Below are 27,852 nucleotides of genomic sequence, written 5' to 3'. Positions count from 1 at the left end.
CATGAAGATGCGACACAGCTACAGAAACAACCAATTGAGGCGGAAACGCGCTACTTAGAAATGGAGAAGAAATTTCCCACCGTCTGGGGAAGCATGCACTCCACTTACCAGTCCCGAACACATATAAGAAGATGGCCCGAGACCTGAACCAGGAACTACGAAGAAGCACTTGCTACTATGAAGATGAGATCCGATGCCGGCAGAGAAGGCAGCCGTGGTCACTGAAAGTTCCAGGACCTGAGGGGGGAAAATGATCACAACAGGCAAATGCTGGCCAAGGTCAGGTCCAAGTTCCGGCCTTTCCCAGGTCACCCTTTTGCTCCTTCGCTCCCCCCGCAGCCCATAGAGCCCCTGCAGTGCCCGGCCATCCCCTGGGCCATCGGGCCCCAGGAAGGAGGAGGGTCCTCTGGTGAGAGCTCGAGAATCCAGGGTCACCTGCTGGTGTGACTCAGCTCCCACAGCAGCTGGGTCCTAAACACCCACACCAGGGTCAACATCTGCCTGTTTCTGTTCCAATAATTCTGTTTGCTCTCTCTTTAGCTTAGCTACTCTTACTAAATTGATGCCACAATGACCTTTAGTATTACACAGAATTATAACTTTACAGTAGTATTATTGAAATAGAGATTCGTTAATATAATTCTCATGGATACAGAATTCCCCATGAGAATTATATACTAGAGGCATTGCATTTTGAATTAAATGACTACTATTATCTAAACCAGTGATGGCAAACCTTTTGAGCTCGGCGTGTCAGCATAACCCTAACTTAACTCTGGTGCCATGTCACATATAGAAATTTCCTGATATTTGCAACCATAGTAAAACAAAGACTTATATTTTTGATATTTGTTTTATATATTTAAATGCCATTTAACAAAGAAAAATCAACCCAAAAAAATGAGTGCAGGTTGAGAGCTTGGCCTCTGAGGCAGGATCATGCCAGCGCCTGCCCCATGTGACCTGGGCAGGTGGCTAAGTGTCCCCAAGCTTCAGCTTTCTCATCTGAAATGAGGGGGGTGATAAGGGCGCCTCCCACATACAGATGTGGTGGGGAGCCATGCCGGTCACATAACACATGCTCAGCAAAGGCCAGCTCTTATGGCCATTCCTTTATTGAGGAAATGGAGTGGATTGGCGCCTGTGATGTGAATACCAGGCCACGTTCTGAGAAGCAGCGTCCCAGAGGCGGCTTGCAGACACTGTCTCCTGTGATCAGTCTGAAGCCAGTTCAGCCCCGGGGAGGCCTAAGCTTTGGTCCCCTCCATAAATATCCCTCTCTCTTTCCTATAGGCCCACCCCTCCCAGAGCCCTTTAAGCTTCTGCACCTCTATCTCTTCCACCTCCCAGAGAAGTTTGGATCAGAGACAAAAGCAAGCACGGAGCCCTGGAGTTAGAGGGAAGGCAGCTCTGATGAGGGAGCAAAGGGGTCACAGAGGAGCACCACAGGTCAGGTCCGAGGGAACATGAGTGTTTGTGTTGTCTGCCAGGGCTGCCATAGCACAGAACCACAGACTGCGAGGCTTAACAACAGGGTTTATTTTCTCACAGTCTGGAAGCTAGAGACCGAGATCAAGGTGTGGGCAAGGTGGGTTTCCGCTGAGGGCCATGAGGGAAGAACGGCTTCCTAGCTTCCTTCCTGGCTTATGGATGACCCTCTTCTCCCTGTGTCTTCCCTCTATCCATGGTCTGGGGTCAAATGACCTCTTCTTATGAGGACACCCGTCATTTTGGGTTAGGGCCCCTCCTAATGACCTCATTTTAACTTCATTACTTCTGAGGCCCAACCTCCAAATATGGTCATTTTCCATAGTGTTGGGGTTCAGGACTTCAGCACATATATTTTGAGGGGGACCAGTTCGATCCATTACGGTATTTATTTAAAAAATCATATCAGCCCTAACTGGTTTGGCTCCTTGGATAGAGCGTCAGCCTGTGGACTCAAGGGTCCCAGGTTCGATTCCAGTCAAGGGCAGGTACCTTGGTTGCAGGCACACCCCCAGTGGGGAGTGTGCAGGAAGCAGCTGATCGGTGTTTCTCTCTCTATCCCTCTCCCTTCTTCTCTATAAAAAATCAATAAAATATTTTAAAAAATCAAATCAGTGAATACAGGAGGACACTTTAGAAAAGTAGAAAAGCCCCGGTAACAGAAGCCCATAAGTCAGGGACAACTTACCAAAACTGACTCAAATATACATATGATCCCAATGGTCTTATAACCATTGAAGAAATTACGTCGTTTCACATCTTGCTATAATAAAACACTAAGTCCTGATAGTTACAGGCAAGTTCTTCCAAGGAACAAGTAATTCCAAACTTACACAAGTTCTTTTCAGGAAATAAAAATAATAAAAGACAATATTGCCCAACTCATTTTATGGAATCAGAGGGAGGAAACTAATCTCCATACCAAAACCCACTCATTAAACCAGGTCAGAGACCAGGTCATTCTCATTAATTCAAAATATAAATGCAAAATATTCATCAAATATTAACAAATTGAGTTTAGGAAAGAATAAAAAGTCGGGATAGCATGATCAAGTTAGGTTTATTCCAGGAATTGCAAAGTTGGTTCCACATTAGAAAGCCTAATGATTTAATTTCTCGCATTACCACAGTAAAGAAGAAAAACAAATGGTGCCCTCAACAGATTAGGGAAAAAAACTAAAACTAAACAATCATTCATGGGAAAACTCCTTAACCTGATCAAGGATAACTTGAGAAAATAATGAAATGTTAAAAATCGTTTCAGGAAGATACGAAAATAAATAAAGGGGACTAGATTTGGAAAGAAAGAAAGAAAAGTGGCATAATTATTTACATAGAAACTCAAAATACTCTACAGGTAAATTCTTAGAACTAGCCAACGAATTTAGTGAGGATGGTGGATAGATAAAAATGTGAAAGGCAATTTTTTACACTTGCAGAACATGTAGGACAAAGCCCTGATGGTCTCTGACCAAGATACAAAAAGCACAAACCTTACGAAACTATTCATAATTTCTGCCTTAAATTTGAGAACTTTGAGTCACCAAGTGACACCATAAAATAATGAAAGGAGAAGTCGCGAACTGAAAGAAGGTTCTAGCATACTTGTTATCCTCAAACTACAAGTGTACATAATCTATAAAGTAGGCCTTTGAAGAAAAAAAATAATTCCATTTAAAAATGGGAGATAGTGGGCAGTTACTTCACAGAAGCGGAACTATAAATGGCCGATTTAGAGAGAGATTCCGCCTCATTAGTAATATTGAAAAAGGAGATTAAAACAATAGCTAGCCACCACTGCACACCCGCAAGCCTGGGTAAGATTACACATGACCACACCAGATATGGTGGTGGCGATGGAGGGACAGCAGCTCAGGCATTGCCAGGGGGCGTGTCAGCTGATAACAATCCCTCTAGAAAGCAATTTGCCATCCACGGGTGAAGTTGATCATGAACATTCCCAAGGCTCCGCCCAACCTCCTAGCCTGTATGACTTGTGTCATCTTTCCTCAGTCCAGCGTCTCTCCTCGGTACCCACCAGGTCAGCACATTCCACCAGCTTTTCCTCAGAAGTTTCCCGGACCCTGTCCTTCCTCTCGGCTCTCCTGGCCGCCTCCTTACTCAGCATGCTCCCTCCGATTCCTGCACACTCTGCTGACTGGCTGCTTCCGCCTGGTCTCCCCAGCCCGCACCCCGATTCCTCCTCTGCAGGCTACACCTTCATCATCTCATTCATTCCTTCTGACCTTCTGACGTCTGTTGCTTTGCAAGGCCAGGCTTTCTGTCTCTGTTCCTCCCTCTCGGCCGTTGCCTCTGGCTTTTTCTCCAGCTCTCTGTCTTTGCCCTCGGTGCCTGCACCCCACATCCTCTCGTTTCTTCCGTATCTAAGAAAACAATATACTCCTCTCCCTCATTCACTCCCAAGCCCAGTTAAAGCTGGCTTTTGGCCCCTCACTGAGCTGAGACTGTGTCACTGGACGATCAGAAATGATTTCATGACTCCACATACCCCTTGACATCCACTCTGTTTTTAGTGCTTCATAGGTGAAAAAGTGTATGTAACATGTATGCACAGTTTAAGAATAAAAACGACACGGACATCCATGTTGTGTCGCCCCCATTGTCAATATGACATCACTAGTAAATTTGAAGCCCCTTGTGGAGGAGACCAGTGTGAGGTCGACCTCCAGCAGCCCTGCTTATCCTCCATGTTGGCCCCTGAAATCCTCCCAGGCCTCCCCTACATGGGCTCCTCCATCTAGATTCTCCTCTCCTGCTGGGATGAGCCAGCTGATTTATCTGCTCGAGGGATCACATGAGCCTGAAGGGCTGTAAGACATCTCTCAAGTCTGAGCTTCCAGAAACAAGTTCCTGCCTTTGTGGTCGGCCTGCAAGTGACTCGAGGCCAAGCAGAGGGAGCCCTTTCACACGCTTCCTATTGAACTTAGAAGTGACCGCCGTGTTGGGGACCATATAGTCTGCCTCTCTTTGCAGTTCAGTGTAGTCAGGTCTCCTGAGATACCGTATTTGTTACCCCAAGGAGAAATGAATTGGGCTATTTTTCGTTTCAATTTTGAGTGTTAAAACTTTTCGTGCAGCTTTTGTGTTGTTATGGATTGAACTCTAGCTCCCTTATTATAAATTCCTTCTTTTTAAGGCATCTTCCCAGTGTCTCCTCTATTGGCAGAGGGCATCGGCCTTTTAGCTATTTAGTGAGCCAAGCTGGCCTCTGCAGCACTCGGTGGGAAGTATCAGCCTGTATCTGAACCCGAGTTGAAGTGATGTCCGCTTGGTTCACTTTGCGGCCTGATTCTTAAAAGGAGCGCAGCTGATTTATCTGTGGGCTCATATTCATTAAAATCCCCCAAAGCGGCTCCATCTACTGAGACCAGACCTTAGAGGAAATTGACTTGCAGGACCGTCCTGTTTTGAAAATATTCCCAAGGAGCTTTGAAGCTGATTATGAGGGCGATCTCACAGCTGCGCCTCCGACGCATGCAGCAGTGGGGACACCTTCTGGAGCTTTTGGGGAAATGGCCGCTCCTCACCGAAATCCCGCGTGAGAGCTCCGTGGCAGATTCTGGGCGCATTCCTCCGCCCTTCTCCTTACCTAGATTCCAAAATAAGTCCTAGGAAATACGTTCTGTCTTCTTCAGGTCGTGGATTTCAACTGCTTTTCAAATGAAAGGCCTGCTTTGTGAGTCGCTGCCCTGGGCCTGGCGTGAAGGAGAAGCCCTCCCCTGCTGGTCAGGTGGACGGAGTAAAGGTGTTAGGAGTATGAGCTTTGGAGGGAGGCGAACTTAGCTCAGCCACCTGCTCGGTGAGCCTCCGTCCTGTCATCTGAAGCCTGAGGACCATCCTAGCACCTGCTCCACCGAGCCATTGTGAAGATTTGCTTAGGCAGTCCTTACTCCGTGCTTCCTATAATGCCTGGCAGAGAGCAAGTGATGGTAACTGTGGGCTGCAGTTACTTAATTAGGGCCTTAGTCCGTGCAGGCTGCTATCACAAGAGTCCAGCTACCGGGGGGCTTATAATTAGCAAACGTTTATTTCTTACAATTCTGAAGGCTGGGTAGTCCAGGGTCATGGCGCAGACAGATCCGGCATCTGGTGAGGGCCCACGCTTCCTGGTTCATAGACGGCATCTTTTCCTGTGGATTACATGGCAGAGGGACAAGCTCGCTTCCTGGGGTCTCCTTTATAAGGGCACTGACCCCCATCAGGGGGGCTCTGCCCTCAGGACCTAATCACCTCCCAAAGGGCCCAATACCATCACCTTCGGGGTAGGATCTCAACATCTGAGCTCTGGGGGGACACAAACATGCAGACCCTAGCGGAGCTCTCACTGTATCACCATTCCTGTGACCTCCTTGCCTCCGTCTTATAAGTCAGTGACTCGCAGCCTTGGAGGCGCATTAGAATCATGCTGGGAACGTTTCCTGACTCCAAAGTAACTCAGAACTGCTCAGTGGGGGGGTCAGGTATGGGATGTTATTAAAGTTCTGCAGGTGATGCCATGGGCGGCTGTAGTGAGGATCACTGTTCTAGAAGCTCCAATTCCAGCTCCTTTTGAGAATCTTAAAAAGTCAGTTTTTACCTCCCAAGGTCTGAGTAACTTGAGTCTCAGCAACTCAGTGGTGTCCCACCAACTTCCACCTGAGCACAGGTGGCCGGTCGGACGCATTTGGGGATGTAAGAAAGTCAGAGGCACCCTGACCAGTTTGGCTCAGTGGATAGAGCGTCAGCCTGTGGACTCAAGGATCCCAGGTTCGATTCCGGTCAAGGGCATGTACCTTGGTTGCAGGCACATATCCAGTGGGGAGTGTGCAGGAGGCAGCTGATCGATGATATCTCTCTCTCACCAATGTTTCTAACTCTCTATCCCTCTCCCTTCCTCTCTGTGAAAAATCAATAAAATATATTTTTAAAAAAAGAAATAAAGTCAGAGGCTCAGGCAGGCTGCTTTCCGCGATGGGCGTGTATCTGCAGATCGCGTCCCCTTCTCGCGTGGCTGAGCTCAAGCTCAAGCTCGACCGACCGCGCGGCAGGGAAGGCCCTGAGCCAGCCCCATCTGTTTCCATCTGTCGTTCGCTTCCCATGGTGGGAGGTGCAGCAAGTGTAAGACCACAAAGCCAGGCAATAAATATGGAAATGTGGGCTGGGACTTTGTGTTGGTGCCCAGAGAGGCCCAGGAATTTGCCCACTTTTAACATGATTTCAAGCCATGATGACAATCTGCTCCCCTTAAAAGCAGGAATCAAGGGCCTCTCTAATCTGGAGCAGGTTTGTGATGTGACCCTGAGAGGAAGCAAGAGAGGGAGGGGGAGAGGGAAGGGAAGAGGGAGAAAGAGAGGGGCTTCAGAAATGGGAGGAGCAGAAGTTAGATAGCTGAGAGGAGAACGGGTATGTAAAAAAAACCACCTGATAAGATCTAACAAGTAAAGATGACGGGTTTGCTTAACTCGGCCCACCGAGTAGAAATTGAAAGCAATAGGAGGAAAATACCTCCACAATGAAATCAGTTACGCCGAGTAGCACACCTTCATATTCTCCATTCTTCACTAGGAAGCACCACGCTTCCTCCCTTGCAGAGAGATATCTCCTCCTCATGAGGACTTGCCCACGCAGCCAAGGGAAGGTGGGTCTCGCCCTCATCGGAAGCCAAGCAGACTCTCCTCTCGTTTGAATTTCAAAAATGACGGTAAACCCCACCCATCCCAGCACAGGGACAGCCCGTGTGCATTGGACATTTACCGTGACCCCGGCACCCTGCTGAGTGTGTTACATGAATTGATCCTCACAACAATCAGATGAGGAGGGTTCCATCACTAACACAGTCCCCAGGCACGTGGTGTGTAAATGCGGAGGCCAGGATTCAAACCCGAGGCTTGTGTCCCCACAGCCTCGCTCTGAACCGCTGTGCACACTGCACACCTTGCCGCTGGAGCCCTCGTACCCTGAGCTACACCCGTTCCTATGTCCCGGACTCTGACCCCTTGGCTTTCTCACCTTTGGAGTCATACAATACAGTACTACAGTGGTTCCCTCGGAACAGAGCCTGAGCCTGGAGTGGTGATTTGGGGCAGGTGATGTATTGAGGGAGCGCTCTCAGAGGAGGAATTATAAGAGAGACAATATAGAGTGGAGGGGAACAGGATGGGGAGGTGTGATTTCAGAAGTCTTGCCTCTGTCTGACCCAGGGGAGCTCTGGAGTGTGAATTGCATCAGAGTTTATCCCACTCAGAGACAAGGAGGCTGGGTCCTCACCCTTGTCAGACATCCTCACCTGCAGCTCACACCTGAATGGGTGGGAGGACATAACCTCCCGGGCAGCTCCCCAGAGCCAGGGCAATGCTCCAGAGAAAGGTGCAGCCAATACCCACAGTACCCAGGGGATGGTGCACCGTTCTGGTAAAGGGGTCACAGACAGTGTGCCCATAGCATCTGCTACAGTGGTGACTGCAGAAATAAATAAATAAATGGCATATGAGCCACACAAAACACACCTGCAGGACCGTTTCATCCAGCGTGGCTGTCTTCACCCTCTGGACGCTCCCAGAATCCAGGTCCAATGAATGAATGAATTAGAAGTCATGTCAATGAATGAATGAATTAGAAGTCAGTGTGTCCCCTGCAAGACTGTCCCCGCCTTTTTTTTTGGGGGGGGGGGGGCCTCGTCTGCACGGCACAGACTTAGTGGATAGCCAACATCCACCATTCTACCTCCAACTATTGTCTGAAGGACAGCACGGAATATTAACTGAAACACAAACATGCCCTTTGAGGTTTTGTTTTGGTGGGCCACTGCCTCCAGTGGTGTGAGAACAGGCAAGAAGAGTGGTGGACATTTTTTAATTTTCAGCACAAAAGAACGTATTGGCCCAAGGTTACCAAAAATTGGAAATAAAAAACGAAGAGGGCAACCGCTGAGCCCAAACCAGCGTATCTGATTGACAGTGTGTCTGACAGTCCCACGGTTCTGTCACAGCTAAAGGGGCTCGGGGTGGGGGGTGGGTTCTTCCCTGGCTCCGCCAATGCATCTGAAGTGGGTAGCTCTGGAATTGCACCAATATTGATTTTTTTTTGTTGCTTATTTGCTGTGCAGTCTCTTTTAAAAATAACTGAATCTAATCCTGTTTGGGTCAGCATAACAGGAACGTAATCATCTGTTCCTGGGGATAAAATGAAATCTGGTCCAAAAAGACTCTCCCAACGTTCTATTTCAGTTTTTCGGAGCAGGTTTTCGGCTTTAACGATAAGTGGAAGCCTCTGTTACGATGAAGGTCTTGCCGTCTCCTGTGGCTCCGACTGTCAGCAGCAGGGCGGCCTTCCTGCTCTCCTTTGCTTGTCTCCAAAGAGACCTCTCGCTTCCCAGCTGTCCAGGCATCCTTGTCACCTGAGGTGCTGTTTCTCCTCAGGCCTGCGGATCTGCTACCGCTTTGTGTTTTTCCTGTACAGATATGCCCATATGCCTTTTTTTTAACATCCCAGGGAGGGAGTACGTGTTGGATGCGAGAGCGCTGTTGTGTGGGGCAGCGATCGGCAGACCTCCCCAGCGTCTCTCTGACCCGGGTTGATGTATTTTAGTAAGTGCTCCGGACCGTCCTCTGCTGGTTGTCACTGTCCCTGGCTGCCCAGGCTGAGTGCTGAGTGCTGCCTCATACTAATTGTCAGCGTCAGTCCTTACCCATCATGTTGCCATGCCTACCTATGGTGGGTTCTAAATCTGACTATTCATTAGAATCACCTGGGAAGACTGTAAAACATCTAACTCCTGTCCTGGCCAGTGTGGCTTAGTGGTTGGAGAGCCAGCCCATGCTCTGAAGGGTCTGGGGTTCGATTCTCGGTCTAGGGCACGTACCTGGGTTGTAGGTTCAACCGCAGCCCCCAGTTGGGGCTCGTGTGGGAGGCAACCAATCGATGAGTCTGTCTCACATCGATGTTTCTCTCTTTGTCTCTCTCACTCTCTTCCCCCTCCCTTCCACTCTCTCTCAAAAAAATAAAAAAAATCAATTGAAAAACTATATCCTCAAATGAGATTAACAACAACAAAAAAATCTAACTCCTGGGCCTTCCCTGAGACCTGCCGAATCAGAATGTACCCAAGGATGAGGCTCGGGAATTTTTATTTTAATGAGCTCTCCAGCACCTATCCCAACACGGGTCCTCTGCCCAGAATGGTGTGGTTTCTGCCTAAGGTGAGGTCACCTAGAGACATCTGGCCTGGAATAAGCCAAGCGGAAGGCCACGGTGGAAGGTAAAAAGAGCTTTTCCACTCTTCTCCAAGGCCACGGGCGGCAGATGGGGAGAGGACGGGGAAGGGAGGTGCAGAACAGCCACATTATCCTGCATGCCACTTACCGCTTCTCATTCAACCATCCATCCATCCATCCATCCATCCATCCATCCGACATGTATCCATTCAACCAGACGCATAGCGAGCTCCTGCTGTAGGTGAAGGACCCTGCGTTATGGGGGCTCTAACGTGGGAACGGCTTGGGTCCTGCCCCGCAACAGCTCACAGTTCTGAGGGTGGTGCTAAGCCAGGGTTTTCCGAAAGGGAAACTGGACTGTTCTCTCTTCTTAAAAAGAACAAGCAGGGCTCAGCTCAGAGCCTCATTTTCAGCAGGCAAGAAAATAAGAACATTGTTTTTGCCCATCGTATTTATTTTTCTAAATGTGGTAGATAAAACTGGCTTTTAATTTGTAGTAATTATGTAAAAACTTCCCTTTAAAATAGACCTATGAATGAACACCACAGTGTGCTATCGCTGCATACTCATTTGAATGGTTAAAAAGAAAAGGACTGAGTACCAAGTGTAGGTGAGGCTGTGGACCAACAGGAGCCCCCCTGCCCTGTGGGTGGTGGCGTAAATGGTGTAAATCCACTTTGGAACACTGCTTAGCACAGGGGTGGGCAAACTTTTTGACTCGAGGGCCACAATGGGTTCTTAAACTGGACCGGAGGGCCGGAACAAAAGCATGGATGGAGTGTTTGTGTGAACTAATATAAATTCAAAGTAAACATCATTACATAAAAGGGTGCGGTCTTTTTTTTCAATAGTTTTATTCATTTCAAATGGGCCGAATCCGGCCCGCGAGCCATAGTTTGCCCACGGCTGGCTTAGCAGTTTCCTTTCCTGTTAAACATACATATACCATACAAGCCAGCTGTTTCCCCCCTAGGAATTTACCCAAGAGGAATAAAAACATGTGTCTACACAAAGACCTACAGCAACTTTATTCATATTATTAAAAGCTGGTGCCCAGCTGCTGTGGCTCAGTGGCTGAATGTCAACCTATGAACCAGGAGGTCAGGGTTCAATTCCCGGTCAGGGCACATGCCCGGGTTTCGGGCTCAATCCCCAGTAGGGGGCATGCAGGAGGCAGCCGATCAATGAGTCTCATCATTGATGTTTCTATCTCTCTTCCTCTCCCTCTGTGAAATCTATAGATATAGATATAGATATAGATATAGATATAGATATAGATATAGATATAGATATAGATATAGATATAGATAGATACTTAAAGCTAGAAACAGCCAAGGTGTCTGTCAATAAGAAAATAGATAAACACACTAGTCAGCTATTATTGCTCAGTGATTAAAAGAATAGACTACTGCTCTGGCAACAACATCTGTGAATCTAAAAGCATCCCAGTGTTCTGCCCAGCCAGTGTGGCTCAGTGGTTGATCATCGACCTGTGAACCAGGAGGTCATAGTTCAATTCCAGACTGGGAAGGGTGGTCAGCAACCTTTTAGGAGAAAGTGAAAGTCCGTTAAGATTTGAGCAAGTCCCTTCTAGGCCTGCTGGTCTAGGATTTGGAATCAAGAGCCCACCTAGCCGCTGACTTGCGCCAGCTGGTGTGACGGTGACTTCCCCATGAGTTTGTAGATTGTGATGAGGCTGAGGAAGCCCGGCCGTGCCCTCCTGTCCCAGATGGAGTCCATCCGGGGCCTCAGCCTCCGCCAGCCCGCCAGCGGTCTCCGCGATAGAATCCCCTGAGATTGACCTAAGTGATTTTGTGAAGTAAGTGCAAAGCCAGAATGGAATTTTTTAAAATAGCATTCTTCTCTCTGCACTTACTTACATTCTCAAACTCATCCCTCATGTATTCAGCCAACCACTCACCAGTCCACAGTTTAACGAGCGCCTTCCGTGTGTCAGGCCCTAGACTAGAAGTCACCTCTGCTCTCAGGAGGCCGTCCATCGCCTCCTGGTCCTGGGGGACTGAGCCCTTCCTACCGTGGTGCCCTCTCCATCTGCCCCAGGCCCACCACCAGGGTCAGGTCAAGGTTAGCAAGCAGAAAGGAATGTGACAACTGGTCAAGCTTCACATCCTCACAATAAAATGCTCCAATAAATGATGTAGCTTAACATTGAACACGGGGGACACATCCAGATTACCCGAAGGATGGCCAGAGACCCAGGGCCTCCCAGAGCTTTTTATAAGGTGGAACACAGACTCGATAGGCCGGGAAAGAGGGGTTGGGCCTACAGGAAGTCGATCAGTCTGGTGCCCTGCCCTGCTTGCCTGGGGCAGGGAGTGGCAGAGTGCTGCTCTTTGAGAAAGGCGCCCTGGAGTGAGAGCCCACTTGTTGGGGGCACAGTGGTGGAGGGAGGAAGACGGGGTTACCGTGTTGTGATGACTGTCACAGCAGTGATTCTCTACATTTCATTCACTCCCAGGTCTACCCTTGTAGATGAAGATACTGGGTCTGAAGAAGAAGGAGAGCACAGAAGAGCAGAAGCGCCCAAGCTGATCAACTCAGATGTACGGTTTCCTTTGCCTGGGGCGGGTTGGCAGGTCAGGTCGAGGGCCCTTTCCATAAAACAGAGGCAGAAGCAGATCCAGGAGCAGAGTGGCAAGGGGGCGCTGGGGTTTGGCTGTGACGAGGCTGCAAAACTTTATCTGAGTCACCTCGCCAACCAAACACCCACAGAGCCAAGACCTCCGTGAGAGCCCAGACACCTCAGCCAGCAAATGTTCTCTATAATGGAAAAGCCAGTGACCTCTGAACCTCAGTGACCTCGTGCTCTTCCCAGCCCCTAGATGAGGCTATAAGATGAGAAATATTTTCCTCGGTAATTTCACAGTAAAAACAAAGAGGAAATCAGGGGATTTGACATAGTCAGACCCCTAAATTCTCCTAGAATAATGACTCAAGCAAATCATTGGCGATGCATAGATTTACATACAAAGATATTTGTTATAACACTTTAGAAATAGCAAAAATTGGAAAAATAAATGATTGTATGTCCATGAGGATAGACGCCTGCGGTGGCAGAGTGGGGGTCAGCAAGCATTGTCACCCTCTTTAAGTAGGAAAATGAGTCGGCAGTACCTCGTGACATACGATTTGGCAGGAGTATCAGAATTTAAAGTGCACACTTCCTCTGCGGGGATATTATTCTCCAGACACACCTTTACATTTACATCAAGACGTGTAATTGCTCTCCTACGTTGCAGCGCTGTTGGTAAGAGCAAGAAAAATTGCAACGGCTCCATAATACGAGACCAGTTGAATAAACTCAATTACGTCTGCAGAAGAATTTACTATGAAATTCTTTTGCAGAAAATGAGAAAGTTTTTTATATATTGACTTGGAGCAATCTCTGATATGTTAAGTAAAAAATACTACATGTTCTGTTTTTGTTGTTGTTGTTCCTCAGTCGAGGGTATTTTTCCATCGATTTTTAGAAATAGAGGAAGGGAGGGAGAGAGAGAAACATCGATGTGACAGAGATACATCGTTTGGTTACCTCCCGCACATGCTCTGACCAGGCCGGGAATTGAGCCTGCAACTGAGGTTCATAGGTGCGCTTGACTAGAATAGAATCTGGGACCCTTCAGTCCATGGGCTGATGCTCTAGCCCAGGGGTGGGCAAACTTTTTGACTCGAGGGCCACAATGGGTTCTTAAACTGGACCGGAGGGCCGGAACAAAAGCATGGGTGGAGTGTTTGTGTGAACTAATATAAATTCAAAGTAAACATCATTACATAAAAGGGTACGGTCTTTTTTTTTTTTTAGTTTTATTCATTTGAAACGGGCCGTAGTTTGCCCACGGCTGCTCTAGCCACTGAGCCAAACCAGCTAGGGCCATTTTTAAAAAATTATTTTAAGTGATACTTGTGAAGAATATTTAGTTACATGGGGAAGCAGCACTCATAATGTCCACTGAAAACTCAGAATATAAATATATATACAAATATACACATATATATTCATATATCTTTAGTATAATCTCATGGTTGATTTGTATTTCCCTATTTGAATGTTTCTGTATTTTTCAGATTTTTTAGAATGAGTATGTGCTTGTATATAAAACACTTGTCTTTGAAATGTTAATTTTTTCTACGGCGGCAAAAGATGTTTGTCAGAGAAAACTCAAGAAGACAGAAAATTGAAGGCAAAAATCCTCAAGATCCCACCATTTATAGAAAAATATTACTGAAATTTTAGCAAACAGCTTCCCAGATATATCTATTTGCATATGCAAATCTCTGAATGAATTTACACATGCTCACATCTTCCAGGGTGATACAATGGCATATCTCATTTTACATAAATGGAACTACTTCTTCACTCAGAAATCTGTTGTGCACATTATTTCTAGTCCATGAATACACATTGCATCATCCTTCATGAGTAGAGCACCACACACACTTCATTTAAAGTGATCCCTTCTTGATAGGCATTTAATTGGCTTCCAAAGTCTTGCTACTTTAAATAGCGCTGCAGTAAACATCCCTGTACATACATTTTGGGCAATTGTCCAATTATCTCCATAGAAAAAAAAATGTATTACAGGCATACTTCAGAGATATGGCAGTTCTTTCCAGACCACCACAATAAAGTAAATCTGTTATATTAAAGCCAAGTGACCCAAACAACCAGTCGCTATGACACACACTGTGGCCAGCCAACCAGCCCAATCGGGGGCGGGGCCGACCAACCAACCTCCTGCAGCCTCTCCCCCTGGCTGGCCCCACCCTGATCAGCTCCAGTCGGGGCAGGCCAGCTGGACCCAACCTGTGCACGAATTCACGCACCGTGCACCAGGCCTCTAGTAAAAGTTATATTTACACTATAGTGTAGTCTATTTAGTGTGCAATAGCATATGTATTAAAAGAAAAAATATACCTACCTTAATTAAAAATTACTTTGTTGCTAACAATTGTTAACCTCTCTGAGCCTTCAGGGAGTCATAATCTTTTTGCTGGTGGAGGGTCTTACCTTCAATTTGTAAAAAAAAGCAAGCAATATCTGCAAAACACAATAAGCGTAAGGCGCACTAAAACGAGATGTGCCTGTATTCTTAAAATATACACAGCATGCTTCATTTTTCTTTGTGATGGGGAGGAGCACATTGATGACTCCATTGTAACTGCTGGCTAACACCTCTAATTTTGAGGGATTAAAAGGGAACTCTGCTGAAATAGAGAGAATAGACCCAAACCAGAGCCAGCTGGAGTTCCGGGAATGCCTATGGCTCTCCGCACGGGAAGAGAGACTTTCCGTTGGGATAGAAGAAGTACCATCTCCTGGGCACCAAAGTCATCTCACACTGACCCTTCTTACTGAGCAAGCTGCCCCAAGTTCAACGTTTAAATCTTGCCAGAAGCCAAAACCGGTTTGGCTCAGTGGATAGAGTGTCAGTCTGTGGACTGAAAGGTCCCAGGTTCGATTCCGGTCAAGGGCATGTACCTGGGTTGCGGGTACATCCCCAGTGGGGGAGGTGCAGGGGGCAGCTGATCGATGTTTCTCTCTCATCGATGTTTCTAACTCTCTATCTCTCTCCCTTCCTCTCTGTAAAAAATCAATAAAATATATTTTAAAAAAAAAATCTTTCCAGAAAAAAAAATAAATAAATCTTGCCAGAGCACTATGACCGCCATGACCAGCCTGTATTTTCAAGGTGCAGGGCTTGTCACCTGGCATGGAGTCAAACAAGTTAAAGTGAGGGAATGATCTGAAAATCCCCTGAGCTTTAACTTACCTTTTGCCGGCTCTCCATCCCGACCGATGCCCTCATCCGGAATGACTTTCTCTGCAGGTGTTTGACATTCTGCCCCTCTATGGAGAGCTGCAGCCGTACAGTAGCGACCAGATAGCGTTCACCTTCTACGGACACTGTGACATCATCGCCCAGGCGACAGCTCTGTGCAAAGTAGAAGGAGGGCCCAACTACGAGATAAAACTACGGGGAGAGACATCCATGGTCAGCTATTCCTTTGACACCAAGGACATCAACTATGGGCTACAGGTATTGCCACCATCAGGAGGCTTTCTGCTTTTGTCTTAAACATCCGTCATCACCCTTGTGCTCTGATCTCCCTGGAACCCCCGATCATCATAGTCTCACCATCACCCCTATCCTTGACCTCTCATCTGCCCCGCCCCCCCCCAACCCTAGTCGTCCTCCCACTGCCAACCGTTGGCCAAGTGTCTGCGCTTGCTTTTCTCACCGTCTCCTGAAATTCAGCATGTTAGACGCTAAAATGTGCATCTTCTCTCTCAATCCACAAGCCCATCCCAACCTCTCTGTTTCTCTCAATGGCACGCTACCGTCTCAGCCCCTGGAGGTTACGGTCTCCACTCTCTCCTTCACCTCCCCGCAGCCTTATAGCACCCATGGATTGCCGATTCCTCCAGCGGGACCCCTCTGAATGGATTTTCCTTCCCCGCCGCCACTGTGGTTATCACACTGCAGAGTCCCATCAGGCCACGCCGAAATTATCACAGCAGTTTTTCTCAAACTGTAATGTGTGTACGAATCACCGGGGAATCTTGTTCAAGTACAGATTATGATCCAGTAGATCCCGGGGGGCGGGGGGGGGGGGGTTGCTGAGAATCAGCGTTTCTAACAAGCTCCCAAGTGATGCCTGGGCGCTGGTCCACGGACCCCAGGGAAGTGAGGGATTACAACCCATGCTTCGCTCCTACTGCTAACCCATTTCAACATCATTGCCGGACAGATTGTCCCCAAATTGCATGTTTATCCCATCAATCCCTGAACAGTTAACCCAGCAGCGCTTGGGAAGGCCTCGTAGTATTGAGGAAATAGTATGGTTTTGTAGTCGGAAGAACTAGGATGTTATCCTGGTTTTACTTCCTAATGGGTCACCTTGGGCACATCACCTAACCCCTCCAAACCTCAGTGTCCCTCATCTATGCAACGGGAATGGGTAGCAATGCCTGTCTCACCAGGTGGTTGTGGTGGCTTCAGTGGCCGGTCAGTGCTGTGCTGGGCCAGAGGAGGCCTTCAATCATGAGTCCCTTCCTCTGTCGCCCACAACATAGCCACTGCAGGCACCTGTATTGGGTGAGGGTATCCCAAGGCCCCCTATTACCTGCTGCCCTTACATTAAACTCTGTTCTTCATCACTCCCTGTTTTAGCTCTTCATTCATTTGGGGCCAAGCTGTTTTACCCCCTGGCCCTAATGCATCCCAGCCCTTCAGGCCTGCACACTTACTCTTAAATTATTCCACTCATCCTCCACCCTGCAGCCCAGACTTACACACACTGTAAGGCCCAGCTCAGCTCCATTCCTCACTTGTCTTTCTCTTACTTGATATTCTCCGGGCACTAAAGTATAGTCTTTGCCATAATATAATGTACCTTCTAATTTTTGCTTTGGAGTAATTTCTAGTTAATTCAGTGTCTTTACATCTTCTCTTCCCAATTAGACTTTGTGTTATGTACGCAGAGACGATATTTCCTAGCAAATTTTAATGGGGATTGGATCCCCATAATATAATATAGCTACTGCAGTTATAATTACTGAATCGCATATGTGTATGTGTGTCTATAGGTTAAAGATTGTGGCTAAAATCAAATCCACCTAACACCTTTTGAGACCTTTTATATTGCGCTGACCAAACAGAATTCTCTTTCATTCCTTATCTCCAGGGTCCTCCGGGCACTTGGTCCTGGCTCAGCTCAGAGTGTATTTTTTAAAGCAGCTGGTCCTGGCCCTGTCTTGTCCTAAGGACCCCTAAGGTGGCCTTAGTTTGTGGTTATTGGACTTGCTGGTTAGTTGCTGAATTGTGTGAGCAAAATAATTCATGTCTGGCCTATTATTCCCATGTCTCGCCATATAAATAGAAAAGTTCATTCTAGAAAATTCTGAACAAATCTTTTTAAAAAAAAAAAAAAGAAGAAGAAGAAGAAGCAAATCTTGGTTTGGTGTAGAAAAGCTTACTTTAAGATCCTCCAATATGAGGTCTTTGTGGTGAAGAAACTGAGGCTGGGGAGATGAGACGCTCACCCCACAGTCATACTGATCTATGTGAGCTGTTAGGAGCACTCAGGTAGAGCTAGTGGGCACCTTCCTGTGATACTGAAATGAGGACGGGCAGTGTCCACATCCTGAGAAAGAAAATCCGTGCCTGTGAGGCATGTTTGTCAGCCACCTTTGTTAGGATGACGGTGACACAGGGGACACTGTTTTCCTCCTTCTCCTCAAGCTGTTCGACCGGGTCACAGAGACCAAAGTCACACTGAAGAACACGGGGAAAGTCGGCTTCGAGTTCAGGGTGCTGACCAATGACCAGTCTTTGCCAGACAACCTCCTGCCCGGAGTGCCACTCATCCTGCCTCTTTCAGTAAGTAGCCATGTGAGGACGGTCAGAGGAGCCCCAATTCAAACCTTCAAGACAACCCAGAGTCAGGTCACGTGACACTAAACCAGTGGTTCTCAACCTTCTGGCCCTTTAAATACAGTTCCTCGTGTTGCGGTGACCCCCAACCATAACGTTATTTTCGTTGCTACTTCATAACCGTAATGTTGCTACTGTTATGAATCGTAATGTAAATATCTGATATGCAGGATGGTCTTAGGCGACCCCTGTGAAAGGGTCGTTCGACCGCCAAAGGGGTCGCGACCCTCAGGTTGAGAACCGCTGCACTAAATGTTCACGGCCAGGATTATGGGAGTGATATTTTTTAAAATTAAAATTAAAGAGCTCTCAGAAGCAAGAAAAATAAATCAATCCAAGCACTTCACTCATTTACTCAACAAGTATTGACTGAGTCCTGCATTCCCCAGGCACCATTCAAGCACCAGGGGTCCAATAGTGAAAAAGACAATACAACCCCATGGGTGTTTTTTTCATAATTATAAGGTAGATTTTTCCTTTTTATTCTTTTGTTGTTGTTGTTGTTGATCCTCACCCAAGGATATTTTTCCATTGATTTTTAGAAAGAGAGGAAGGGAGGGAGACAGAGAGAGAGAGAAATATCGATGTGAGAGAGACCCATCAATTGGTTGCCTTCTGCACACACACCCCAACCAGGGCCAGGGATGGAGCCCACAACCAAGGTACACGCCCTTGACCAGAATCAAACCCAAGACCCTTCAGTCTGCAGGCTGAAGCTCAATCCACTTGCCAGCTAGGGCAAGATAGTTTATTTCTACTTATGTCCTCACACTTCCCTTGTGATTCCTTGAAGCTAAGGGCCTCCTGTCCATTGACTACAACAAGAGCAATTTTTTCATTAGCAGGTATGAAAACAACAGGAGGCTGCAATGGGCCAAATTGGTTTTCAAAGCAAATGGAGGAAGTAGTTTCTTGTACATTGTATGTGGATCTATCAGCTTTAAGGCAATTTTGTTGAAGTTTTTTCATCATAAAATAATTTTCATCATGGAAATAAATCCTGGGGGAGGAATGTGAGTGGAGCATACCCAGCACCGTAGGCCCTTGGGGTTATCTAGTCCATCAAACCGCCAGAAGCAGGAGGCCATTGTACCAATTTGAATGTTCTCTCTGGTCTTTCTGCTGCACAGGGTTTTATCAGTTCACTTAAAGAGCAGGAGTTGAAGATTTACTACTTACCTGGAGTACCTGAGATCTTTCAAAGAAGTTTTCAGGTCCAGATCGCCCACCTGGACCCAGAGAGTATCACACTGAGTGGAGAGGGAATCTTTCCTCGAATCTACATCGACCTCCCCAGAAACCTCAAAGGTACTGCTACCCGCTACCGTAGTTCCCCACGGGGGACAAAATACGCATTTGGCTTTGCTTGCTGGAATGTTGAAGGCTGCTCACATCATTGTCTGGGCAGTCCCTACTCGTTCCCTCCTGTGTTATTCCTCTGAAATTGACCTGGAGGCCAGAGTTCAGTGAGATAAGACGTGGCCCTGGCACTCGCACATTAAGACCCCTGGTCAACTTTGCCATCATTGAGGCCTCAGGAAATTGCTCTTCCAGCTGCCTTTTCTTCCAGCGCATGTTCCTTCCCACTATAATCTCCCTCCGAGTTGTCCTTCCCCAGTGGCACCCTCACAGGTGCCCACTGACAACCTGAAGGCTGACTTTACTGCCCAGAATAACAATCCTCAAAAAATAAACTGTGCTGAAAGGCAACCAAGGTTCTGGTCCCTTTTCGGTATTGCGGAGTTTGGAAGCTCATTGAGACTGTTGTTAATTGCCTGCCCACGTCTCTAGCAAGACTTCCTGATAGCATCTGGCCTCCCTCGGTACCAGAATATTTCTGTCTTGGCAGATCCGGAAGGTGATCTGCTCTTTTAGAGCCACAGACTCTGGTTCTTTCTTGCTGGACCAAGGGCCAGAGAAACTTCACTCTTCTCCGTGGAAAGTCACGCTTCTTCATGAGTCCCTCTTCAAGCTCCTAAGCAGCTTCAGACTAAACCCTCACACCTCTGCCTTTCCTGCCACCCCACCCCCCAAAGTCACTACCTCAACTGTTGATGATCATCTATGACAGTGGTTCTCAACCTTCCTAATGCTGCGACCCTTTAATACAGTTCCTCATGTTGTGGTGACCCCCAATTTCATTGTTACAAATTGAACATAATTAAAGCATAGTGATTAATCACAAAACAATATGTAATTATATATGTGTTTTCCGATGGTCTTAGGCGACCCCTGTGAAAGGGTCGTTCAACCCCCTAAGGCAGGGGTGGGCAAACTTTTTGACTCGAGGGCCACAATGGGTTCTTAAACTGGACCAGAGGGCCGGAACAAAAGCATGGATGGAGTGTTTGTGTGAACTAATATAAATTCAAAGTAAACATCATTACATAAAAGGGTACGGTCTTTTTTTTTTTTTTTTAGTTTTATTCATTTCAAATGGGCCGGATCCGGCCCACGGGCCGTAGTTTGCCCACGGCTGCACTAAGGGGTCTCGACCCACAGGTTGAGAACCGCTGATCTATGAAATCCTAATAGTCTGCTCCCTGGAAATATGAACACAAACATTAGCAAAACTAAGGCCATGTCGCATCCTAGCATCTAGAGTTCCAGCGGACAGAAGGCAGCCCAAGTCCACATAGAATTGTCAGGAAGGAAGCTGAACACTGGGCAGCCAGCTGGCCTGCTCTGGCAGCAGACATGGTCAGGCCAGTGCAGGCTTTAAAATCATTGAAATCTGAGTACCGTTAGCTGGGCCTTCTGGGCTCCAGTTCCCCGCAGTCCCCCAGCTTCCCGTCGCTTCCTAAAAGGCACTGTAATGACTTTGCCTGCCTTGCACTGCTTCCTGGTGAACTTGGGGGTCTGAAACCGCTCCACCACTTGCCTGCCCTCCCTGATTCTGGGGATTGTAGCTTAGTTAGTTGTCATTAAAGCAACTTGAGATTTAATACACACGAAAACTAGTTGAAAGGGTGACCAGCTGTCTGGGTTTATCCAGCCTCCTAGTTGTGCAGCTGTGCGTGCTAGAACTGGGAATGTACCAGGTAAGCTGGGATCCAGGCGGTCAACCTACTAGTAAGACTGGCTTAGGATGTCACTCCCACCAGCTTCTTGAGAACCAGCTGGTCCTAAAGCATCATCGCATTAAACTCAGTGAGGTCTCCGGCACAAATCCAGCTCGCTCACAAAATGACCTCGTCCTCTGAAGCAGAGAAAACATGGCAGAGGAGGCACCAAAAAAGTCCATTTCCCTCCTCACTTTATTTAACCTGAGCTAAGGGTCTGTGTTTGGGACATAATTCATATATTTCTAACCATCCTGGTTTTCTTCTCCTCCCAATCCCCACAGGGAATGAAAAGTATGAAATCTTCTTGAATCAGGCCAGAGAAAACCTAGAAAACGAGTTAGACAAAGATGAAATATTGAGTCACACAGAGACCATTGAGGAAATGTCTGAGGATGAGCCTTTTAAGGTAAGACTAGCCTCACTTTGCACAGAATGTATGTGGCGTAAGGACAGTACGTGCAAAGGCCCAGGGGCAGGAAGGACATGGGAAGGAGGAAAAGGTGTAGCAAAGACGGGGTGAGGTTAGAGAACCAAGAGGAGCCTGAAGAGAGAGGCAGCCCGCTATTGAACCTATTGAGGGTTTTGAACTTCATCCTGAAGGCACTGTGTTTCCACAGAGGCCGGGCATTCTCGTATTTTGCATCTTTTACTTTAAATCTGCTGGAGTAATTCCAGAGGACAGGTGATGGTAGCATCAACAAAGCTGATGGCCCAGAAAGTAGGGAGAAGTGGGTGAATTCAAGAAATATTTTGGAGGCAGGTTGGTCAGGGATTGATCGCATGTTGGAGTGAGGAGGAGGCGACTTCCAAGTGATGACAACGTAAGGAGGGGACACTCCGAGAAGAAAGTCAGGACGAGAAACAAGTTTTGGGTGAAAGAGGAAGAAGGGAAATGAGTTCAAGTGGTCCATTCTTACACCTGAGATTTCTGTGCATCCTCCAAGTAGCGGCATCCAATAGGGAGTGGGACCCACTGCTATGGACCTGGGGAGAGAGAGAAGTTGGAGAAAGTGGTGTGAGAGTTGTCAGATGGTCATTGTAATCACAGGAGATAGGGAGTTTCCCAGGGAGTGTACTGAGTGATGAGGGAAGAAGGGAAATTCAGAGTAAAGGCCTCAGGCACCCACCAGCACCGTGGGGGAGAGGGGCAGCCAAAGGGGCTCTGGGACAGGCAGGAGTGTGTGGTGCCTCCGAGGTGGGATCCACGCCAAGAGGTCTCTTGAGGGAGGGAGGGACCCAGCTTGTAAATAAAGGCTGCCCTGCTGTGGGATAGAAAACAAAATCCCCAAATGTCCCCTCCCACCATTCCCTGAAACCCCTCTCTTCGCCATCCGTGTACTGTAGTTATGTAAGATGCTACCGATGGGAAAAAATATTTTTCTCAACTTCCTGTGAACTACGAAGGCTGCTTTCTCTCTGTGCCCTTCTTTTAAGAGGCAAATGTGCATGAGAACAGTGTCCTGAGGAAGGATGATGTATGCAGCTGAGAGAGCTTAGCTGGGGTTCTCCAATGGGGAAAAGGGGGATCACTAGGGAGACTGGGAGCCCCACAGGCCACCAGCAATTACTTATTTGCAGACACTGACAGTGAGCCTTAGTTCCAAGGATATAATCATAATAACAACAACAGCTACCATCGATTGAACTTTTACACCAGGCCTGTGCCATGCTACTGAGCTGCATTATTTCATTAAACCCTCCCACGATGGGGGGAGGGGGATAAGATGCCATTATCATCTTAATTTCACAGTTTTAGAGGACTCGTGGAAGTGAAGTGCATTTCCAAGGCAAGAGCAGAGCTAGAGTTGGAATGCAGGTCTGTCCAGCGGACCCCGGCCTGCCTTGGGGCAGAGGTGCAGCTCCACCTGCTACTGCCTTCCCAGGTGGCTCCTCATCGGAGCCTTAGCACGGTTGTGTCTGGCGGTTCCTCCAGACGTGGGGTGGGGTTTCCGAGGATGTGATGGCAGGGGCAGAGCAAGCTAGTCCTCCTGCATAAGCCAGCGGCCAACTGACCACTAAGCGGCTCAGGAGCCAGGCATCCGGTGGGCTCTGCTGCTCTAGAATCAAGATGGCTGGGAATGCCTGGAGGTGAGGCAGGCTCCTGCACATATCGTCACGGCTCCCACATCTCCCTGTTGTCTCATTACAGGCCCCTTCGCACAGTAACCTTTCCTGCTTGGCCCAGGCCTTCTGATTTGGACCTTTCAGAACAGGATTTTCCAACCATTTTTCACTATCACTCCCACCAAGACATCTTTTCCTAATACCCCATGAAATGCATGTAGTGTATGTAAAACCTAATCTCTTTGAATAGTTTGGTATTCAATTTTTTAATTTTTATGTTGAAGTGATTATAATTCACAGGAAGTTGAGAAAAATATTTTTTCCCATCGGTAGCATCTTACATAACTACAGTACACCATCAAAATCAGGAAACCGACATCGGTACCAGCTGTGGAGCTTACTCATCAATGCCATGTGCGCTGGTGTGTGGGCGTGGGGGGATGCGTTTGTGATTTTTTCATGTGTAGATTTGTGTAAACCACCACCACAGAACTGCTCCTTCACCACAAGGATCTTTGTGCTTGTTGGGGAAACAGAATTAAACAAAATCTCCTTCCAAGACAAGAAAATCTCTCCACAAAGGCAGATGAAAAAGAAAAAAAACTTATTATTAAACCTGAATGAGATCTGTGTCACAGGCAGTTCACTGAGAGATTGCAATGACAGGAAGAAATCTCAGCCTCTTGTATGTAGCTGAGCAGATGCAACCCGTTGCAGAAATGTTTTCAAGTAAAACAGTAACTAATCCTTAAGTAAGAACTATCACTTGTCCTCAGTAGCAGACTTGGCAGCACCATTTGTCACACAGTTCGTTCTAAAGTCACATGGTAATTGGAGTGACCATCTGGGTTAGCTAATTGGCTTAACCAAAGGAAACCAGACTTGTGTTTTTATGACAGGGCCCTCTGACTTTAGGCTCCCACCCTCTCACAGAAACTGGGCGATAGAGCCCTAGCTGGTTTGGCTCAGTGGATAGAGCGTCGGCCTGTGGACTTAAGGGTCCCGGGTTCGATTCCCATCAAGGACACATGCCCAGCTTCCTAAATCCTCAGTAGGGGGCATGCAGGAGGCAGCCTATCAATGATTTTCTCTCATAATTGATTCTCTCTCTCTCCCTCTCCCTTCCTATCTGAAATCAATAAAATATATTTTTTAAAAAAAGAAAGAAAGAAAGAAACTGGGCAGTAGGGGCTCCATCGTCCTTGGTGATCACATCAAGAAACAGTCCCCAGATCCTTAAGAAAGGCACTTTGAGTTGTAAAGCTGATAAGAGGCTTATATGGCCCTCAAAAAGGTTTACATACATTTCAAAGAGGCAGAGAAAGAACTAACAACTTCTCTAAAGTGAATGTTCTAAGAAGAGGGAATGGAAAGAAGTCTCTTCCCTTCTTTTTTATTTTATTTGCACTTACATCCTACACCTACACCTAATCTCCCCATCCCTTGCCCCTAGCAACCACTAATCTGTTCTTTACCTCTATACTTTTATCTCAAGGAGACTATCTAATAAAAGAGTAATATGCAAATTGATCATCACTCCAACACACAAGATGGCCTGCAGGGGAGGGCAGTTGTGGGCGATCAGGCCAGCAGGGGAGGGCAGTTGGGGGGAACCAGGCCTGCAGGGGAGGGCAGTTGTGGGCGATCAGGCCAGCAGGGGAGGGCAGTTGTGGGCAATCAGGCCTTTAGGGGAGGGCAGTTGTGGGCGATCAGGCCAGCAGGGGAGGGCAGTTAGGGGGAACCAGGCCTGCAGGGGAGGGTAGTTAGGTGCAACCAGGCCTTTAGGGGAGGGGAGTTAGGGGCAATCGGGCTGGCAGGGGAGCAGTTAGGTGTCAATCAGGCTGGCAGGGGAGTGGTTAAGGGGTGATCAGGCTGTCAGGCAGAAGCGGTTAGGGGCAATCAGGCAGGCAGGCAGGCAAGCAGTTGGGAGCCAGCAGTCCTGGATTGGAGAGGGTGCAGGCTGTGCTGAGGGACACACACACACACATACACACATACACACATACACACACACACACACACACACCCATGCATGGATTTCATGCACCAGACCTCTAGTGTTATATAAATAAAATCATACTGTATGTAATCTTTGAGGTTGGCTTTTTTCATTCAGCATGATGCCCTTGAGATCCATCAATATCAGTAGTTCATCCCTTTTTATAGCTGAGACTACTCATGCTATCGATGTACGAGTTGCATACTCCACCCACCCCCATGAAAATGTTAATATCACAAAAAGACTGCATATCACCCTAAGGGGTGATATTGCCCACACGGAGAATGCATGTTCTAGAAAAGTCTGCTCCTTTGCCCTTCTCTGTTGCTCCAGTTAAGTGCTCAGCTCCAGATGGAAGTAGAGCGACTCATAGTCCAAAACTATACCATGGAACATCAGAAAATTATCCACGATCCCATGGACGAAGTCAGCCATCGGGGTCGCCACAGACTAGCCAAGTGAGTGCCCTTCCGTGCTGTTCGTTTCAGAGTGCAGTGGCGCGCGCATTGCTGCCCAGCGGAGTGCTCCCTGGCATGATGGTTGGTCATGCAGGAACGCACTCCACTCCCCTCATGTATCTGCTCTCCTTTGGCATCCAGCTAACCAGGCAGGAGCCTCCAGCTTTGTCTAGTGGACAGGCCCAGGTTCAGGTTCACGAGAGCCCACCTGGAAGGGGTGTTGAGATCATGGCTGAAACAACAGTGTGGACTTCTGAGGGAAGACGTAGCTGGTTCCTGGTCTCCCCTCTGGGGCCATTCATGGTTCTCAACTCCAGAGCCTAGCATTGTGCCCGGGAGGTGGGAGAGAGCCTTGTGCTCCCTCGCTTTTGGAAGAGTGACTGGTGAGGAGAGCTTGTTGCTCATTTCAGAATCCAGCTGCCAGAGTATATCCTAGACTTCGGCCACATCATCCTTGGCGACTCTCGATCCCACATCATCAAGATCACCAACACCAGTCACATCCCAGTGTCCTTCCACGCGGAAAAGCGCATCCTGCACGACACAGGTAACCAGGCCAGGGAGGCTTTCCCCCCCGCACCTTGTCATTTCCAACAATGGCAAGGCCATCTGTCCTGGCTTTCTGGAGAGGAGTGTGTATTTCCTCTGGGACCGGCGGAGAGAATTGTTGGGTCGTTCATTGGGCCTTTGAATGGTTATCCTGCTCCAGAGGGGCTTCTAACGAAAGCAGCTCTTGTTTGCTATTTCTCCTTCCCACAAAGAAATTCTGTTTGTCTTGGTCCAGGCTTTAGTACTGAGCTAGATCGTGTAAAGCATCTGCCTTCCTGCGAAACGGAAACATTTGAAGTGAGATTTGACCAGCAAGGGACCAACCAGTCTGTGGGAAACAAAGAAGCCATTCTGCCCATCAAAGTAAGGTGCACCGCTGGGGCCAGCTGAGCCTCCCCAGCTCCCAGCTGTGCTGGCCGATCACCCCTGGGATGATTCAGTTACTATTTCAGAGTCATGATTCTCCCCCCGCCCCCCAACCCTGTGCCACATGCTATGCTAACAGCAATCTTATGGCCGCTCTAGGTGGTTGGAGGGCCAACGGTTCACATCTGTCTGCAAGTCCAGGTGGCCATTCCCACTATGACACTGTCTTGTGACAAAGTGGAGTTTGCCACAATTCAGTGTGGGCAGTGCCTTGTGGAAACTATTCAGCTCTCCAATCATCTTCAAGTTCCTTGTGAATGGTTTGTCGTCAGCCATAAGCCATTTAACAAGGTAAGTGAGTTGCGGCCCGTGGATCCCCCTTTTCCGTCTCCATTTCAGCCAGATTTGTAATTCTAGGCGTGCGCTCTCATCATTTCGCTCTCCTGCTCAGACTTTCAGGGACAGCCGTCGCCTCCTGAATAAAACCTAGCTCCTTAGCTCGGCACTTGAGGGTCTATCAGGCCATGCTGTCTGGCGAATGTCTTATGCATCTTTGCACCCCTGGTATCTACACGTTCCCTGATGCGGGGAAGGCACTTAGTAAATGCAGGTGGAGTGAGCAGAGGCTGGAATAAGTCCATTTTCCCTGGATGGCTATCTAATTGTCTAATATTTATTAACCAGCTGGAGAAGCACATGCCAAAGTACTTAAGACGGAAACTCCATACCGAGTTCAAGCCAAAGACGCGGATCTTTGAGATCCAGCCCACGACAGGGGTCTTGGATCCTGGTGAGAAGGCCAACGTGCAAGTGAGATTCATGCCCAAGGAAGAGGTAAGCGGGAGGAAGTGCGGTTCCATTCAGACTTTGCATCGCTGAGCTTTACTCAGAGCCCAGGCTTCGTTGGGTCCCCAGGGAAGCTGGAGCGACCTCTGCCTTCTGTTCTGATTATGACGTGGCCAGTGCTTCCGGTTCACGTAGGGGCTGTGTGGCCTGGCGGTGAAGGCACCCGCTCTGCAATCAGCACATCTGCCTGACGCATCGACTTTGCCAGCAGGCCTGGGTGAACGGCCTCCGGCCTCTGCCATGAGAGGCCGTGTGGCTTGGAGCAGATTACTTAACCTCGCTCAACTTCCGTTTTCTCACAGATCATAGGAAAAATAATAATAATCCCCTATTGCATTTCTGAATCCA

At 47.8% G+C, this 27,852-nt stretch overlaps 1 protein-coding gene across 1 annotated transcript in view; it reads left to right on the top strand.

The window, feature by feature from the left end:
- The window catches only part of HYDIN (HYDIN axonemal central pair apparatus protein), a 341,424-nt gene that overhangs the window by 214,064 nt on the left and 99,508 nt on the right, over positions 1-27,852 (top strand). Inside the window, 13 exon segments of the mRNA XM_059665442.1 lie at positions 8,458-8,464; positions 11,403-11,441; positions 11,443-11,520; positions 12,181-12,265; positions 15,551-15,760; positions 17,966-18,103; positions 19,288-19,465; positions 21,504-21,628; positions 25,619-25,743; positions 26,154-26,290; positions 26,528-26,655; positions 26,818-27,009; positions 27,343-27,492. Coding sequence (XP_059521425.1) covers positions 8,458-8,464; positions 11,403-11,441; positions 11,443-11,520; positions 12,181-12,265; positions 15,551-15,760; positions 17,966-18,103; positions 19,288-19,465; positions 21,504-21,628; positions 25,619-25,743; positions 26,154-26,290; positions 26,528-26,655; positions 26,818-27,009; positions 27,343-27,492 — 1,592 coding nt within the window.

Source organism: Myotis daubentonii, chromosome 15 (assembly GCF_963259705.1).
Source record: "Myotis daubentonii chromosome 15, mMyoDau2.1, whole genome shotgun sequence".
Taxonomy (NCBI): Eukaryota; Metazoa; Chordata; class Mammalia; order Chiroptera; family Vespertilionidae; genus Myotis; species Myotis daubentonii.
The sequence above is the reverse complement of the archived record's forward strand: the minus strand, read 5'-3'. Positions and strand labels throughout refer to the sequence as shown.